The 17,714-nt window shown below is 39.0% G+C and overlaps 1 protein-coding gene across 12 annotated transcripts in view; it reads right to left on the reverse strand.

The window, feature by feature from the left end:
* The window catches only part of LOC138964585 (6-phosphofructo-2-kinase/fructose-2,6-bisphosphatase-like), an 85,551-nt gene that overhangs the window by 30,144 nt on the left and 37,693 nt on the right, over window positions 1-17,714 (reverse strand). For 8 of the 12 annotated variants that reach the window (XM_070336575.1, XM_070336580.1, XM_070336577.1 and 5 more), the window contains 11 exons: window positions 16,458-16,583; window positions 15,778-15,874; window positions 15,297-15,360; window positions 14,716-14,850; window positions 13,210-13,393; window positions 12,655-12,728; window positions 12,266-12,337; window positions 10,250-10,396; window positions 8,792-8,896; window positions 7,466-7,507; window positions 6,750-6,837 (listed from right to left, as the gene is read on the reverse strand). In XM_070336575.1, coding sequence (XP_070192676.1) covers window positions 6,750-6,837; window positions 7,466-7,507; window positions 8,792-8,896; window positions 10,250-10,396; window positions 12,266-12,337; window positions 12,655-12,728; window positions 13,210-13,393; window positions 14,716-14,850; window positions 15,297-15,360; window positions 15,778-15,874; window positions 16,458-16,583 — 1,134 coding nt within the window. Of the gene's footprint in view, window positions 1-2,238; window positions 2,333-6,749; window positions 6,838-7,465; window positions 7,508-8,791; window positions 8,897-10,249; window positions 10,397-12,265; window positions 12,338-12,654; window positions 12,729-13,209; window positions 13,394-14,715; window positions 14,851-15,296; window positions 15,361-15,777; window positions 15,875-16,457; window positions 16,584-17,714 lie in introns of all 12 variants that reach the window. The other 4 variants (XR_011455146.1, XR_011455149.1, XR_011455148.1 and 1 more) reach the window with 1 other exon arrangement.

Below are 17,714 nucleotides of genomic sequence, written 5' to 3' on the forward strand. Positions count from 1 at the left end.
ATTAATGTTGATAAATACTGCGGCGACTCATGGTCAATTAATATGCAACTAAAGCTGTGCAATCGCAAATTGCACAACAAAAAGTCTTAAAACACTTGAAAGAAAAGGTACATGCTAAACAAGTAACTGAACTCGCAAATACGATTCAGCTCTGTGAATTTTTAGACAAAGTTTACATTTTGCGTCATAAACAAGTATGACGTGATCGCTTGAACTTCTGAGGCGCGTTGAAGCCCTGAATTGCATTCTAAAAATCGCGTTCACAACATTGGCTTTCTGTCGTTGATTTTGCCTACCTTTGAAATACTAACATGATAACAACAACGAAGTTGGGTGGCTTCTTGCCAGACCAGCAATTTCTGTCGGTCTTCGGGGAGCATAATCGCCTTCTGTTACATCTTTATCAACCTCGGCCTCGCGGCCTCGGTCGATAAAGATAAAACAGCAGCGACACCGCGGTGATCAGACAGCCAACCACCAAACATCTTATATTACATGTATCTGATTTTCAGTCAATTATTCTGTAAGTGTGCATTTGAGTTTAAGTGGGCTAAAAAGTGTATTGAAAGGCGCAGGCAAGCTGATTTTATCTCAACCTAAAAATATCCCTCTTTATTCTTTATTATACTTTTCATTTCCATCTGACGTTTCCCTGGCCAGGGCCTTGACCTGATTAGCTGCATACAATCCTTCCCGGTTTTGTTTGTTTGCTTAACGCCCAGCCGACCACGAAGGGCCATATCAGGGCGGTGCTGCTTTGACATATAACGTGCACAAGACAGAAGTCGCAGCACAGGCTTCATGTCTCACCCAGTCACATTATTCTGACACCGGACCAACCAGTCCTAGCGCTAACCCCATAATGCCAGACGCCAGGCGGAGCAGCCACTAGATTGCCAATTTTAAAGTCTTAGGACTATGACCCGGCCGGGGGTTCGAACCCACGACCTCCCGATCACGGGGCGGACGCCTTACCACTTGGCCAACCGTGCCGGTCTAATCCTTCCCGTGAGAACAGTTCCGGTAACCATCTCAGACCTGGCCATGAGGCTTTTAATGGAATTAGACGTACACCCCTCCACTTCAACACATACCAAAAATTAGAATCCTGACTGCTTCCTGAGCGGGGATTCGAACCCACGACTTTCCGCTCAGGAGGCCAATGTCTTTATATATCTACTCGGCCACTGTGCCTGTCGTTCAACAAAATATTTTTAATGTAAAAAAAAATTTTTTAAGCCAGGCGGGCTGTGCAAAGAGAGCACCCAGGCTGTAGGGATGGTCTTTTATCACAGATGATTAAGGGCTGGGCAGATCTGAGATGGTGACCCTTGTCATTTAGAAAGCAGGACTGTGCATTTAATACCCTTTAACCCCTTGGAATCATCTCTGCACAAATACGTGTACAAGATATTAACTTTACCTTGACTGTAAAACCTCTATTTTGAGACCGCCTGATTTAAGACCACCCCATTTTCAGGACACTGCTTTCTCAGCTTTTCTCTTTATAATATCTGTACGTTTATGGATTTTCGGTAGACTTACTTGCGGGGTACCATGCCTACAGTGCATCGATCTCTTTGCATGCACATGGCCACTTCACTAAACTACATAAAAAAAAAGTACAAAATTGTTCTGCTGTGGCTATATTGCATTTAAGATGGCAGGTTTATTGCTGTAACTTGAATTGAACTGTAATAGCTGTTGCTTTTATGTCTTCCACATGTATAATAATAAATCACTGCTGCATGCAGCAACACACTATGGCTGTATAGGGAAGAGATGCAACTGAAACATAAGCTAATACAGTTATATATGAGAGAAAAAGTCCAGTTTAAACGATTTTACCCTCCTTTCTTTTCTTATCAGATTCCGTCCTAACTTTTCTTTTACACAGAGTTTTGGAGTGGTACAAAAATGGGATTGAACGAAATTAGACAACACAAATCAAAACAAAATCAATCAAAGTGTATACTTCAAAGGCATTCCACAGTCTTAGTGCAAATAGTTTAACTGCCAGTTCAGCAGAAGGGACAGAAAGTACAAGGGCAAGTACAATTATACAAAAATAAATAGAGAGAAAGAAATTATAAGGTAACTTAAAGCTCTAAAATGACTACAAAAACAAGAAAACAGCAACTGGTTTCCGTGAAATCACCAATAAAACAACAGTGAGCGGGGGTTACAGAAGCAAGACCGTGGCAGTCAATAAAGATACAGGATCGGGGTATACCGCACCTCAGAAGAGGGATTGTCTCGGCCTGGCAACGAGGACCCGACATTCTCATTCGGACCACCGACTCAAACGGCACAGGGACGTAGGGGATTTCCTCTATACACATCATGTAAATAAAACTTTTGTTGATAAATCACACACATATTCATTGCCCTATCACTTAACTGTAACATAATCATGGGTGAAAGTTTCTTTTGCTTTGACATTAAAAACATGTTTGACCGATTTTATCATCTTTATGGTGGTTATATAAACTCTGCCAAAACATTATTGCACCTTTTTTTGTTCCCCAACTAAAGCATTCATTCCCGTGTCAATTCATTCAAACAGTCTATGCCATTAAAGGCCATCCACTTGGCTATACAGCGCCTTTTGCCATGGTACCCCTAAACATTAACGCAAAATCTCCCCTTTTTGAGTGCTCATGCGATCGACACCTGCATCAGTAGAAATGACATAACACAAGCAATACGCAAGATAGAGAAACAAAACAACCAGTTCTGCATAAGTAATTGATTTGGCTTTCTCCTCGTATGTAAAAGTTGCCAAGTTGTGCCTATTCTGAATTTACGTCGATTTGTAATTGGTACCTTACGTTTTTGTCGGGTCGATTTTGGGGGTACCTTTTATTTGGGCGGCGGTCACGTAACCAGCATGTAAAAGAAATCCTTGATCTGTAAAGTGTGCCAGATAGCCAAATAGATGTCCTTTACGGGCATAGAAAGTTTTAATGAATTGACACGCGATAGAATGCTTTAGTTGGGGTACGAAAATGGGTGCAATACTTTTTTTGCAGAGTTTAGTTCATGTTTGTTAACTTGTTTCTGAAGTATCAAAACACCATTTTCAGTGCTGCCTTGGAGCAATGCTAAATTCATTGTCTTTCAAATTAAGAAAACCATGGGAATTTCTCTGATACTTTCTGAATCATCATTCAAGAAATAGTGAGAACTCTAAAACTGCAGGATGCGGATTTTACAGCGTATACACCATCAAACTTTCACACATGTCAGCCTCCTTGTAATAATCATACCATTCAAAATAAGTCAAGTAAAAAAAAAAAATACATGAAGAATATTGCTTAAGATTTGATCTGAAATTATCTACAGTAGTACTAGTAAAAGTTTGTCTGTCTGTATACATTTCTAATCAGAGCAAAATATTCAGATCTTCATGTAGAAATAATTACTACATTGACAGTGTAAAATATCAGAGCATTCTATCATAGTTTTTCTCTAGCAAGTACAAACTATAATCAAGATAGTAACATCAACACATTTTTTTTCTTACAGCTAGCCCACAAATCATAAAAAGCAGGGAGAGAAACAAGAACAAGTCGCGTAAGGCGAAAATACAATATTTAGTCAAGTAGCTGTCAAACTCACAGAATGAAACGCAATGCCATTTTACTCGTAGCATCGTCAGGCCACCGCTCATGGCAAAGGCAGTGCAGTGAAATTGACAAGAAGAGCGGGGTAGTAGTTGCGCTAAGAAGGATAGCACGCTTTTCTGTACCTCTCTTTGTTTTAACTTTCTGAGCGTATTTTTAATTCAAAGATATCATATCTATATATTTTTGGAATCAGGAACCGACAAGGAATAAGATGAAAGTGTTTTTAAATTGATTTCGAAAAAAAAAAATTGATAATAATTTTTATATATTTAATTTTCAGAGCTTGTTTTTAATCCAAATATAACATATTTATATGTTTTTGGAATCAGCAAATGATGGAGAATAAGATAAACGTAAATTTGGATCGTTTTATAAATTTTTATTTTTTTTTACAATTTTCAGATTTTTAATGACCAAAGTCATTAATTAATTTTTAAGCCACCAAGCTGAAATGCAATACCGAACCCCGGGCTTCGTCGAAGAGTACTTGACCAAAATTTCAACCAATTTGGTTGAAAAATGAGGGCGTGACAGTGCCGCCTCAACTTTCACGAAAAGCCGGATATGACGTCATCAAAGACATTTATCAAAAAAATGAAAAAAACGTTCGGGGATATCATACCCAGGAACTCTCATGTCAAATTTCATAAAGATCGGTCCAGTAGTTTAGTCTGAATCGCTCTACACACACACACACACACACACACAGACACACACACACACACACACACACACACACACACGCACATACACCACGACCCTCGTTTCGATTCCCCCTCTATGTTAAAATATTTAGTCAAAACTTGACTAAATATAAAAAGAGGAGATATTAGAGTGATTTTCCTTGCCAGCACTAGAGTTATTAAACCCTTTGAAAAAATCTGCATTTAGCACTCAACTAAACAACATTTTTGCTTTTCTTTTTGGCAGAGTTTAACACTGCTCCATATTTGTTAATGTGCAAAGCTCAGTCCATTATTTACCTTCTGAGACAGAAAAAATGGGGAAAGCCGGAAAATCTGACCAAAAACAACAAACAAGTGCTTGCAGAGGGTTTAAAGTTTCAGATATCAGAAATGATCCAACACACTAAATTAGGGAAAAGGTTGAATTGCTTTTATTGTTTTTGTTGTTATTTTTTCCTCTAAAGACACAGCATCTCCAATCCAGATTAACTTTTCAACACAGCCACAACTGACGTACACATGGGGTGCTTGACCTGTTTCAGTCTGAATAAAGTAAAAGATGACGAAAACATCAAATGTACACACAATATCAAAAGTAAGAACTGTAACAGGCATTTAAAAACAAAACACAGGTCAACCCAAAGAATTAACTGGGGATATTTTCTTATGTAAACTTGCAGAAAACTGAATAAAAGATGTGACGTTGAAATTGGAGACCACCTCAGTACAACACAACACCATGACTGGGAAACCCAGGAACTTAAAAAATTTTTTAAAAAATTAAAAATAAAGAGAAGTTTTGCAAAATAGTAGGATTCCTACCCTTCATTGCTTTCTTCTTTTCTTCATTTTTGCACACTGTTTTTGTCTTATTTTCCTACTTTGTATAAGGATTTTGAACATTATGAATTTTGTTTATTTGCCCTTGAAGTTATGTTCACTTCTGCTTTACCTGCAAGTGAAACAAGTCGCGTAAGGTGAAAATACAACATTTAGTCAAGCGCAGTCGAACTCACAGAATGAAACTGAACGTATTGCATTTTTTCTGCAAGACCGTACACTCGTAGCATTGTCTGTCCACCGCTCGGGGCAAATACAGTGAAATTAACAATCCAGAAAAGCGCGGTAGCGGTTGGCTGAGGAGGATAGCACGGTTTTCTATATCTCTATTCTTTTTAACTTTCTGAACGTGTTTTTAATCCAAACATATCATATCTATATGTTTTTGGAATCAGGAACGGACAAGGAATAAGATGAAATTGTTTTTAAATTTATTTCGAAAATTTAATTTTAATCATAATTTTTACATTTTTAATTTTCAGAGCTTGTTTTTAATCCGAATATAATATATTTATATGTTTTTGGAATCAGAACATGATGAAGAATACGATAAACATAATTTTGGATCGTTTTATACAAAAAATAATTCTAATTACAATTTTCAGATTTTTAATGACCAAAGTCATTAATTAATTTTTAAGTCCGACCTTCGTCGAAGATTGCTTTGCCAAAATTTCAATCAATTTGATTGAAAAATGAGGGTGTGACAGTACGGCCTCAACTTTTACAAAATGGCGGATGACGTCATCAAAGACATTTATCAAAAAAATGAAAAAAACATCTGGGGATATCATACCCAGGAACTCTCATGAAAAATGTCATAAAGATCGGTCCAGTAGTTTACTCTGAATCGCTCCACACACACACACACACACACACACACACACACACACACACACACAGACACTCACACACACACATACATACACCACGACCCTCGTCTCGATTTCCCCCTCTATGTTAAAACATTTGGTCAAAACTTGACTAAATGTAAAAACGAGTCCTCCAAATCCCAGCAGCAGATCATGTAGCAATGCATTGTATGATTTATTTTTTTTCGATTAGATAATTTTATTCCCAACCAGTGGTTTGTCAAAGTGTTTGTTAAAATTTGGAAACAAAAGGATATTAACATCTGGCACACACTAAATTTTTTTTAAAGTTTAAACTCAGGTGATGTGTAACTTTCAGCCTTTTTTGCAGCATGTTTGACAGATTACAACCTCCCTCAAATAGATCTGCTTTTCCGTCATATTCAGCTCAAAATAAACCACAAAGAAAATGTGCTGTCAAACCATTCAAAATGTCTTTTATGCGCAAATGCTGCTCAGGCAAAGACATGGGAATTAATGGGAATCAACCGGGAGATTTTTGGTCAGAGAAACCCAAAAAAATGGACATGGCATTTTTTTCTGGATTACAGCACGGATCGCATGAAGATGGTGGGAGATTTTTGGTCAGAGAAACCCAAAAGTGGACATAGTATTTTTTTTCTGGATTACAGCACAGATCGCATGAAGGTGGTGGAAGAGTTTCAATGTAAGACTGCATGAACATTAAGTCATTTCTTTATAGAGATCATCAAATGACCTACCTGCACTTTTGTCCTGGAAGTAAGCCAGAAGACAGCGACAGACGGCCTGATGGCAGATGACCATCACATTCTCCTGCCGTTCCAGTTCCTGAAATGTCAGTCAAGCATCACAGAAAGTTCTGCCAAGTAACTACTGATGCCATGAAAAGCATTTCATCCTAGTGAAAACTGAAAACTCTGGATGGCAGCTGATGTCACCAAGACAATGACACTGACATTCAGGCAAACGTAACAACAAGATATCTTTTGATATCAGGAGAAAGATAGAAAGAATGAAAGAAAAAAGAAAGGAAGCGAAAGAAGACAGAAACCAACACATGAAAGGTGACACTTCTGAAGTAACACGTGTTCAGTTCAAAAATGTAATTTATCTGAACCATAATGTTGTGTCTTCAAGGCTATATATCTCTCCTGGAACAGATACAGCACTGTCAGCAAAGTTTCACAGCAATTTACGAGCACTAAAAATCTGCTGGATGAAACTGTTCACAATTTAGCATGCCATTAGGAGTTATTTTTACCTCAGCCTGTACAAGGTTTGAATGATCTGACATGGCCTTTACAGTATGAGTTCATCACAAAGACAACAACTTATTTAATTGTTGTCTAACCTACTCTACCCTACCCATTTTACACCTGCAAGTTCCTGAAATGTTACCCTCAGAAATGCAACAAGCAGAACAGTAAAACAAGTAAGAATGGGAAAGATCACTTACCAGTATAACAGGTTCCAGACGGGCCACAAGATCTTGGTATGACTGTGAACATAAACATTTCATTTTCAATGTCAGTTAGTCAGTAAGACCTACTATTCTGAAATATACAAACATTTTTTTTTTCAAATAGCAAAAAGACATAAACACTAATATTAAAAAATAATCTCCTAGCAGCTGAGACAATATTTGTTCGAAACATTACATGAAAAACCTGGCATTTTACCCGCTGCATGTTATTTATATGAATACAATAAAAGTAAGAAATATAATATTCCAGTCCACTGAACAACAACAAGTCGCGTAAGGCGAAAATACAACATTTAGTCAAGCTCAGTCGAACTCACAGAATGAAACTGAACGCATTGCATTTTTTCCGCAAGACTGTACACTTGTACCATCGTCTGTCCACCGCTAGTGGCAAAGGCAGTGAAATCGACAAGCCAGAAAAGCGCGGTAGCGGTTGCGCTGAGGAGGATAGCACGCTTTTCTATATCTCTATTCTTTTTAACTTTCTGAACGTGTTTTTAATCCAAACATATCATATCTATATGTTTTTGGAATCAGGAACGTACAAGGAATAAGATGAAATTGTTTTTAAATCGAAAAAAAATCGGAAATTTAATTCTAATCATAATTTTTATATTTTATATTTTCAGAGATTGTTTTTAATCCGAATATAACATATTTATATGTTTTTGGAATCAGAAGATAATGAAGAATACAATAAACGTAATATTGAATCGTTTAATAAAACAATAATTTTAATTACAATTTTCCGATTTTTAATGACCAAACTCATTCATTAGTTTTTAAGCTACCAAGCTGAAATGCAATACCAAAGTCCGGCCTTCGTCGAAGATTGCTTTGCCAAAATTTCAATCAATTTGATTGAAAAATGAGGGTGTGACAGTGCCGCCTCAACTTTTACAAAAAGCCGGATATGACGTCATCAAAGGTATTTATTGAAAAAATGAAAAAAACGTCCGGGGATATCATTCCCAGGAACTCTCATGTCAAATTTCATAAAGATCGGTCCAGTAGTTTAGTCTGAATCGCTCTACACACACACACACGCACAGACACACATACACCACGACCCTCGTCTCGATTCCCCCTCTATGTTAAAACATTTAGTCAAAACTTGACTAAATGTAAAAAGGAGCTAATGAAGATTGATGTGAAGATGCATTACAGTTTTCGGAACTGGCTAAAGTTTGCAGTGCATATCACAAGAACAAGTTAATTTCTGTAAAGAGTGAAGACATCATTATGATCATAACAGACAGACAGACAGACACATACACAGACAGACACACAGATACTAACCTCTCCACTAGGGTAGCGGTAGTGAAACTTGTCTTGGTCACGCAGTGCAAACTCTTCAGGGTACTTTTGCTGAATTTCTTCATATGTCATCCCTTCGCATACGCCCTACAAATGAAAGAACAAAATAATGAAGAGCAACTGTGATCCTCACCAATCTCAACCTTTCCATTTACTGTGGTACCAAATATGAGGCCCCTCCTATGACAGGTCGACATCTCCCAAGACACCTCTGTTAATTGTTCCTTTACAGTTTTATTCCACTTTTGGCTGGTCCCAAATATCTATTAATCGTAGTTTACCCTGTGACTTAACAAAGAAATCTTTGTTTGACGTGTTACCTCCCCTCCTCCGCCTATCTAGCAATTATTTGATCTTTTATTTGCCTTTTGAATCCATTAAAAATAATATCTCTATTTTCCTCAAGGTTCAACATATTAAGGATTACAGTAGAACCCCGCTTTTAATATGCCCTCTAAAAATCTGAGAAAATCAGGTCTTCAAAAGGAGTAATCTTACCATGGAGGTAAATTGTACAAAGAAATGCCTCGATCATTTACGGTGTCCTTCAAAAATATTTTCCTTCCCAAGTACATGTACACCATCTCAATTGTGAGTGACACCACAGATTCGTGTATCTTTAAGTCTTCACAATATATTGTGGAGACATAGCATCTGGGATGTATGCACAGCCAAATACAAAAGTATGACTACATTTATAATACAGGGTGAGCCAAAAAAAAGAGTACCCAAACAAAACGTCATAAATTGACCAAAAATAAAACAATCTTCATAAAATTTATTTACACACACAAGTAGCCTCTGCATGATATTCACAGAAAATTTTAGCGTTCTAGCTTGTCTTTCAGGAAAGTTATGCTCATTCTACAGAACATGCTCCAAATGGCCTCCGCGCCGCTGCAGGCAAACTTGAACTCGCCGCGCAAAGTTATCAATCACCCGCACACAATCCTGTTGCGAGATTCCGCGAATGGTTGTTGTGATGGCTCTCTTGAGTTCTGTGATTGTCTGTGGGTTGTTCCTGTAGACGTTGTCTTTCAGGAACCCCCAAAGATAGAAATCTGGGGGATTTAAATCCGGGGGAGGCCATTTGGAGCATGTTCGGTAGAATGAGCATAACTTTCCTGAAAGACAAGCTAGAACGCTAAAAGTTTCTGTGCAAATCATACAGAGGCTACTTGTGTGTGTAAATAAATTTTATGAAGATTGCTTTATTCTTGTTCAATTTAAGACGTTTTGTTTGGGTACTCTTTTTTTGGGGTCACCCTGTAACACAAAATTATTCACAGAAAATGGTCTGTAATTGTATCCTTCTAGCTAAAAGAAACAGTCTGATATCAGCCACAAGTCTAAAGAATCTCGATCTCATGTTTGATGAAAAGGAAATACAGAATTAATTAAATGAAAACTGATTCTGATTCAATGTATCAGCCTACTTACAGCATCAATCTCGTTGAGAGCTTTCCAGTGTTCCTTGGGAGCGTTGACATAGCGTGACGTCTGTATCGTGCGCTTCAGTTCGCTTGTCCACACCTTCAATTGTGGGATGTTTTCTTCCTCCACAAAGCGACCCAGAGCCTCAGCATACTGGGGAACAAAAATCCCAATAATTCTATGAATAGCAGCTATATTAGAGGACTGAGGAAGCTCAGACACTGAAAGTTTAACATTACATAAATCATGTACAGATGTACCTCTGTCTAACGACTTTAAAAATGTAACCGAAATTGGGTCGTTATATGGAGGGGTCGTAACATGGAGGGGTCGTAACATGGAGGATTCTTTTGTTATGTCCGGGTCCGTCAATGATCAGGAATGACATTGGCGTTTTGATTGATGCCGACCACAAAGTAATGTTATCCTTCCTTAAACGATTATGGTAACCTGTTTTCTATTCAATTAATTACCCACACAGTTTTCTTGCTTGTTTAATGAAGCTCTGTAACTACTGGTGGTTTAAGGTTGAAATAAACAAACTGAGGTCGAACGAAAGCATGCGGTCCCAAAACATGCACATCGATGTCGATACCAGCTACTAATCATAGTCATACGATACCCAGCAACGATTTGGTTAAAAACAAAGAAAAGTGTCCCAAACGCAAGGAACAAAACGAATAAGAACCGCGGCAGTGTGTTGAAACTGATGTAAAATTGTAGCCAAAAGCGTCAGTTTTCACGATGAAACTTGACTCACTCATTCAAGGGACAACTGCACTACGGACCACAGTCCACAGAGTTGAGTAATTTAGGGCACTCCACTACTCACCTTCAAACTTCACTGACGGGATTCTGAGGAGAATTTATTGATTCAAACGAACGCGTGGTTATATATCGCGTCATTCGGTCACGGATCGGGTAAAACCAAGAACAGTTCCAGATTTCAAAACCCATGTTCGTCGGCCGCCATTGTTAGCTAGACCGAAAATGTTTACACGCGCTTTGCATACGTACATCGCAAAATTTCATGACGTCACCACAACTGTCGCCTTTGGTTCGATGTGCAGATTACTTTCATGACGTTTCTGTAACTTTGCGTGTTTAAAAGGTAGGAGTTCCTGCACAATTCTTTGAAAAATGAAGCAGACATCTGGCGAATGACCTTTATCTATTCAAAATAAAGTAATGACCTGAAATAGAAACGAAAAACCATGGCTTCAGCCGTTAGCATGCCGAAGTGATGTACACCGACAGGATTTCAGCACGTGTTTGTATCCGCATCGCTTACTCACTCCACTGGAGATATTAAGTTAGAGTAAACCAAACCCGTGATAATTTTGGGAAAAGTCGTTATAAGTCCACTTATGGACGGTCGTATGTCGTATTAGAGAGGGGGACGTAATATGGAGGTGAGAAATACTAAGACAAAGAAGGAGAACAAATCCGTCAGAGAAAAGTCGGTCGTAATATTGAGGGACCCGTAAAAGAGAGGGGTCGTAAAGGGAGGTACCACTGTACTGTATACAGTGGTACCTGTGATGTGTGGCCCCTCTGATGAAATGACACCTCCCTTTAAAGGACAGAATCTGTTGTCCCGTTTTCTATTATCTCTAACAAAATATACCTGTCATGACAGGCAACCTGCAATGGAGGGACACTTTTGGCTCGTCCCCAGGGTGTCCTTTCATCACAAGTACCACTGTATGTCAAAAAGCAACCCATGTATGAGCTTGGAACAAAATTACACGTTCCTTAACTTACTCTTACATTTGCTAATGGTGGAGAGGGAACATTAATATCATATTAAGACATAACAAAAACATATCTTGAGAAAAATCTGATGTGCACAGGTAGTCGGTAATCTGCGCATCATACAAATCTGAACTAAAAAGTATGAAAATATTGCTGAAGTAGCTTCAATAATTTCAGAAAATTGTATGCTACCCCCCCCCCCCCCCCCCCCCCCCCCAAAAAAAAAAGAAAAAAAAAGAAAAAAGAGAAATAAGACGAGTCGTGTACCGCCCATCCTCTCTCTGACAAGTCGCTATCTCCGCCAATCTTTCCCAGAAGGTTCATCGCGCTCTCTCCATGCTGTAATGAATAATGTATAAAACAAGATATTAGCATTCAAACCAACAAGTTTTAACAATCCGCGAGTCTGCTTTCAATCTGATCAGCATAAGTTTGAACCAGTTTAATTTTTTTTCTATTTTCTCATTTTGAAAAAATTCCCCAAAACATCAAACATTGGTTATTATGATATTATACAAGGCACACTATTTTTCAGTACAAAATTGAAAACACACACAGACACTGTGAGACACACACACACTCACTTACAATAACACACACACTTGAATAAAAAAACACATTAATTAAAACAAAAATAGGAGGCACTTCTCACTTACCCTTGTTAAATAAATGGTCCTCGGCAACACATGAATATTCATGAGGTAGTACACAACTCGACTCTGCAGATGACCTGCAAAATGTATACACCAACTGTGGTAATGAATCCTGGACAAAAGATAAGAATCGACCGTAGAGCTACCATGTACATTTTGGGGAGGGGGGGGGTAGGGTGGTCGGGGTGGAAATGAGGATCCATCTGACACTGTTGGTGTTGATTTTTTTCATAACTACCTGCCTATCCTCCAGCACATCTCAAGTCTAATTCGATGTCAAAGAAACACAGACCCTCTCTCTCCCTATTCAATCAACCCTCTCTTGCATACATAATCTGTGGATATAATGACATGCAGACACACACATTTTTTTCTTTTCTTTTCTTTCTTTCTTTCTTTCTCCCTCCCTCCCTCCCTCCCTCCCTCTCATTCCCCCTCTGTCTCTCTCTCTCTCTCTCCTCCATCAAGAACAAGCAACTCTATAAATACACAACAGAAAACATAAACAAGCACAATTTTTGCGAAACAACGGCAAAACACCATTTAATTCCCACTTACCAGCCAATTTGTTGACAATGAACCTCTCCCCCTGGTTGAAGATCTGGATGTACGACAGATCTCTCTCCGTCGCGTCATCCATGGTCTCGTAAGTATGCCGGTAGTGTTCGATCCTCTGGAGGAAATCCTTGACCGCTTCGTTTTTATCCTGACCCGTGTAGTCAGGGCTGCACACCTTCACCTCCTGTGAAATTCAAACAAAGTTGACTGATTACTTTAAAGGCAGTCCCCTTGAGAACAGACTCCACTCACCATCTCAGACCAGGACTTTTACATGATATAAGGACCGGCACGGTTGGCCTAGTGGTAAGGCGTCCGCCCCGTGATCGGGAGGTCGTGGGTTCGAACCCCGGCCGGGTCATACCTAAGACTTTAAAATTGGCAATCTAGTGGCTGCTCCGCCTGGCGTCTGGCATTATGGGGTTAGTGCTAGGACTGGTTGGTCCGGTGTCAGAATAATGTGACTGGGTGAGACATGAAGCCTATGCTGCGACTTCGGTCTTGTGTGTGGCGCACGTTAAATGTCAAAGCAGCACCGCCCTGATATGGCCCTTCGTGGTCGGCTGGGCGTTAAGCAAACAAACAAACAAACAAACAAACAAATATGATATAAGACTTGGACTAAGACCAAAAATCAACACGCTGACTGATTATTTTGGTGAAATAACATTTTTTTTATGTATTAGTTTCTGAAAAAGCCATTTGCGAAATTAATTCATAAAATAATTCCCCCTGAGCATTGTGAAAACCAAGGGTTTTGATTGCATCGAAGTTACAAGAATTTGTTTTATCTTGTCCTTGTGGAAAGCCTAGCCAAATCCGAGATGGTGAGTTGAACTGTTTACATGGGAAGGATTGTGCCTTTAATTTGTCTAACTTTAAAGTTCTTTAAAAACTAAAGCTTCCAAAACTAAATTTACACCCCTGCTCTCCCCTTCCCCCCTGGGGCTAAAATAATTAGTGTGCTTTAATACCAAGTGACTAGAAAATTAAAAACAATATGTACCTTTAACCTAACCTCTTACAAAAAGATGCTTTAGTTTGGCAAAGAGATAATTAAAGAGGTTCGCTTTGTGACAACAGACTTCTTGATTTGCTCCTCCAGCAAAGTTTGAACGTGCAAACAAGATCATGTGCATCTGTGCAAAGAGTGCATTAACTATTTCTCCCATGACAAGTTTTCATTGAAAATAGTATGTCAGACCAGAAAGGCACCCACTGCAAAAGTTGAATCCTCTTTATTTTTGACAATGTCCTGCAGGTTTTGGAAATGTCAAAGGTTTTCAGGATTGGATATACATGAAAGAGACGAATTATAAGTGCACTCATGGACTAGACACAATTGTACCCGACCAAGGCACGGCATGTTATACTTCATGCTTAAAAAAATTAAAAAATTAAAAATAAATAAGTAGAAACAGGTAAAATTAAAAAAAAGTAAAAAGTAAAAAATGAACGAAGAGTAAAAGATGAATAGAATTGAACTAGCATCTTAATCCTTCTCACCAGAATGTTTGCTTCAATGATATTGGGATCATCACAAACCGACTCCACAAAGAAGAGCTTGAACTGGTGTTGCTCCGTGCAGTGGTGAACCAGCATCCGCCTTCTTTCCTTGGTTGTGTTGGTGGCGTCTATCACCTAGTGTCATTAAATGCAACACACATACTTTTGAATGAAAAGATGAATAATTGACAACAACAAAATCTAATTATGTAATGTTTCCCAAAAAAAAGAAGAAAAAAAAGAAAGAAAGAAGAAAAAAAGAAAAGAAAAGAAAAGGGAAAACAGCCACGTTAAAACTGAAATTGAAATGTCGACCTTTCTCATCAGAAACAACATAAACAAAATTGGAAATCAAATAAATGGCACAAACCCGACAGCATTCTAAAACGAAGGCCTGGCACATTCAAAGCTATCATACAGTACTACATACACCAAAACCAGGCTTTTTCCAGTACTTTCGTACTGGTATTTTCAAATTTCACCTCAGTAAAAGACCAAAATATCTAACACACACACACACACACACACACACACACACACTAGCACACACACACACACAAACATACACACATAACACTTACAGCCACCTCTCCTCCCCTGTCCAAAAACTTGCAGGCATCGTTGATGGCCATCACTGCACATTTTCTGCAAGTTAAAAGACAACATACACTGGAGGTTTTGTTCCACGCATGCAAACTTCTGTTTAGTCAAACTGAAGGCCCTTCGGGTAGCCCATGTTCTCACAAATGAACAACTTTGCTCAAGCAAACATGCACCAATTGAGTCTCTTTCTCTCACACACTTTCTGTGAGAACCTCTCTTTCTCTCTCTGGATAATTGATTCACTGCATGCAATCTGTCCATGGACCCTCCCTCTCTTCTCCCCCCATACTGTTTTGCTTCCATTTTTCTTGCATTTCTTTCCAACAGTGCCTCAAAATTAACAATAACGCTTACAATCCACACAAACAAGTCAGGGCCTAAAAACATCAGGCACACACTAGGCAATAAAATCCTCAGCTGCAAGAAATGAATCCCTTGCAGGAAAAAATTTCGACTTACGTCCTGATTTCCTGGGCTTCCTTGTTGTCCGATCGGAAGAAGTTGTGATTTTTGTAGGAGTTGGTAGCTGCTCTCCTGTACTCTCCCACATTAAACGCTGAAAAAAAGTGTATCCATCAGTACATTAAGCCACTTGAATAATCTTCACAACCAGTTCAATCAAAGTCTATCAATATAAACATATCAAAGACGCACTAGTCTCCAACAATCCATTCATGTATACAACAAACAGCCACTAAACTGAAGGGAAAATCAATTCTTTGAAGTTTATTTGTCATAAATAATTAAGATACATGTATAAGGTTGGTGTGTTCATGAACCTTTTCAACACAAACAGTTATGCATGCAAGATAACAAATAAATAACAAAAGTTCATCAGAGGAACACTTTGTACACCCTACAGCAATAGTGGAGGTTCTACAGTGTGTACTGTCATCATGATAGCTTCAATAATGCTCACCATAGATTTCAAAGTCACCGACAGGCTGACAGATTGATATGTGTCACACCAACACACACACACACGCATGCATGCATGTACGCACACAAGTGCACACACACACACACACACACACACACACACACACACACACACACACATACATACATACACACATACACACATACACACAAACACACACACAAACACACACACATGCACACTCCAGTCGATCCTTTACCTCTGGTGGTAATGCCAATCCAGTTGAGGTAGCGTGTGAGTTTCTTGGAGATGTACGTCTTGCCTCGTGCCGGCAACCCCACCATGGCAATCACGGTGGGCGCTCTCACTATATGGGGGCATGATGCTGAAACAGACACAAGCAGAACACTTCTTTGAGATATACTGCTTAAACATAAAACTGGCACATTAGTCTTTTCTGAGGCAGTACTTGCACGGGCCCAAACTCTTCCTGCAACCCATCCCGACGCCGACCCCTTCACCCCTCCTTCTCCTGTACAGTCATGTGTTCACACTGCATGTTTGTCAAGAATACCTCTTTCCTTTTTCTTTTTGAGGAAGTATTTAGGATTCGCCAGCCATAGGCACTTGCTAATTATTCACATTGTTATGGATATAGCTTTGAGAACTGATACATCAAAAGCCCTTGCATTCATGTTATTTTTTATTACTGGCCTCTGATCCATTATGCATTGAGTGAAGTGTAAGTGACTGTCACTGTCAAATGCACACTTGACCTTAACTTTCCGACATCCATTCACATCAGAGGAAAATGTGTGAATGTAATTATCATACCTTTAGCCACAAGGACTAATAGTACAGGAAAACTCGTGAGAGAACTGTTAGGAGTTGCTTTCGATGAGTTTGTTTGTTTGTTTATTTGTTGCTTAACGTCCAGCCGACTACGCAGAGCCATATCAGGACGAGGAAGGGGGGGATGAAAGGGGCCACTTGTCAAGCGATTCCTGTTTACAAATGCACTAACCCATTACTTGTGTCCCAGTTTCAATGAGTGCTAATAGAATCCAATGCTGTTTTTTTCTAAATGCACCATTTTGGGTTTTTTTGGGAGTAGTTTTTAAGTAGTAAGTGGATATTTTTGTGTGAATGGCAAGTAAGGTTTAAGTGCTGGTTTTCAGTAACTTTACGTTTTCCTTAGTGACTGATTAATTAGTAGGTGTGGCCATATTCTCTGTAGCTCTGTGTGTGTGTGTGTGTGTGTGTGTGTGTGTGTGTGTGTGTGTGTGTGTGTGTGTGTGTGTGTGTGTGTGTGTGTGTACCCACATGTGTCACTGTGTGTGTGTGTGTTGGATGCACATATGGGTGGATATAAACAATATTCATGTCCTTGGTCTCATGCACACATTTGTGTTTACTCTCAAACCAACTGTTCAAGCCATAAATTGAAAGAGTGACCTCAATTGGTTTGTTGATATTAAACTTCTGAACTGAGCATCAATTCACCCTATGCAAGTAA

The sequence above is a fragment of the Littorina saxatilis genome, linkage group LG4, assembly GCF_037325665.1.
Source record: "Littorina saxatilis isolate snail1 linkage group LG4, US_GU_Lsax_2.0, whole genome shotgun sequence".
NCBI lineage: Eukaryota > Metazoa > Mollusca > Gastropoda > Littorinimorpha > Littorinidae > Littorina > Littorina saxatilis.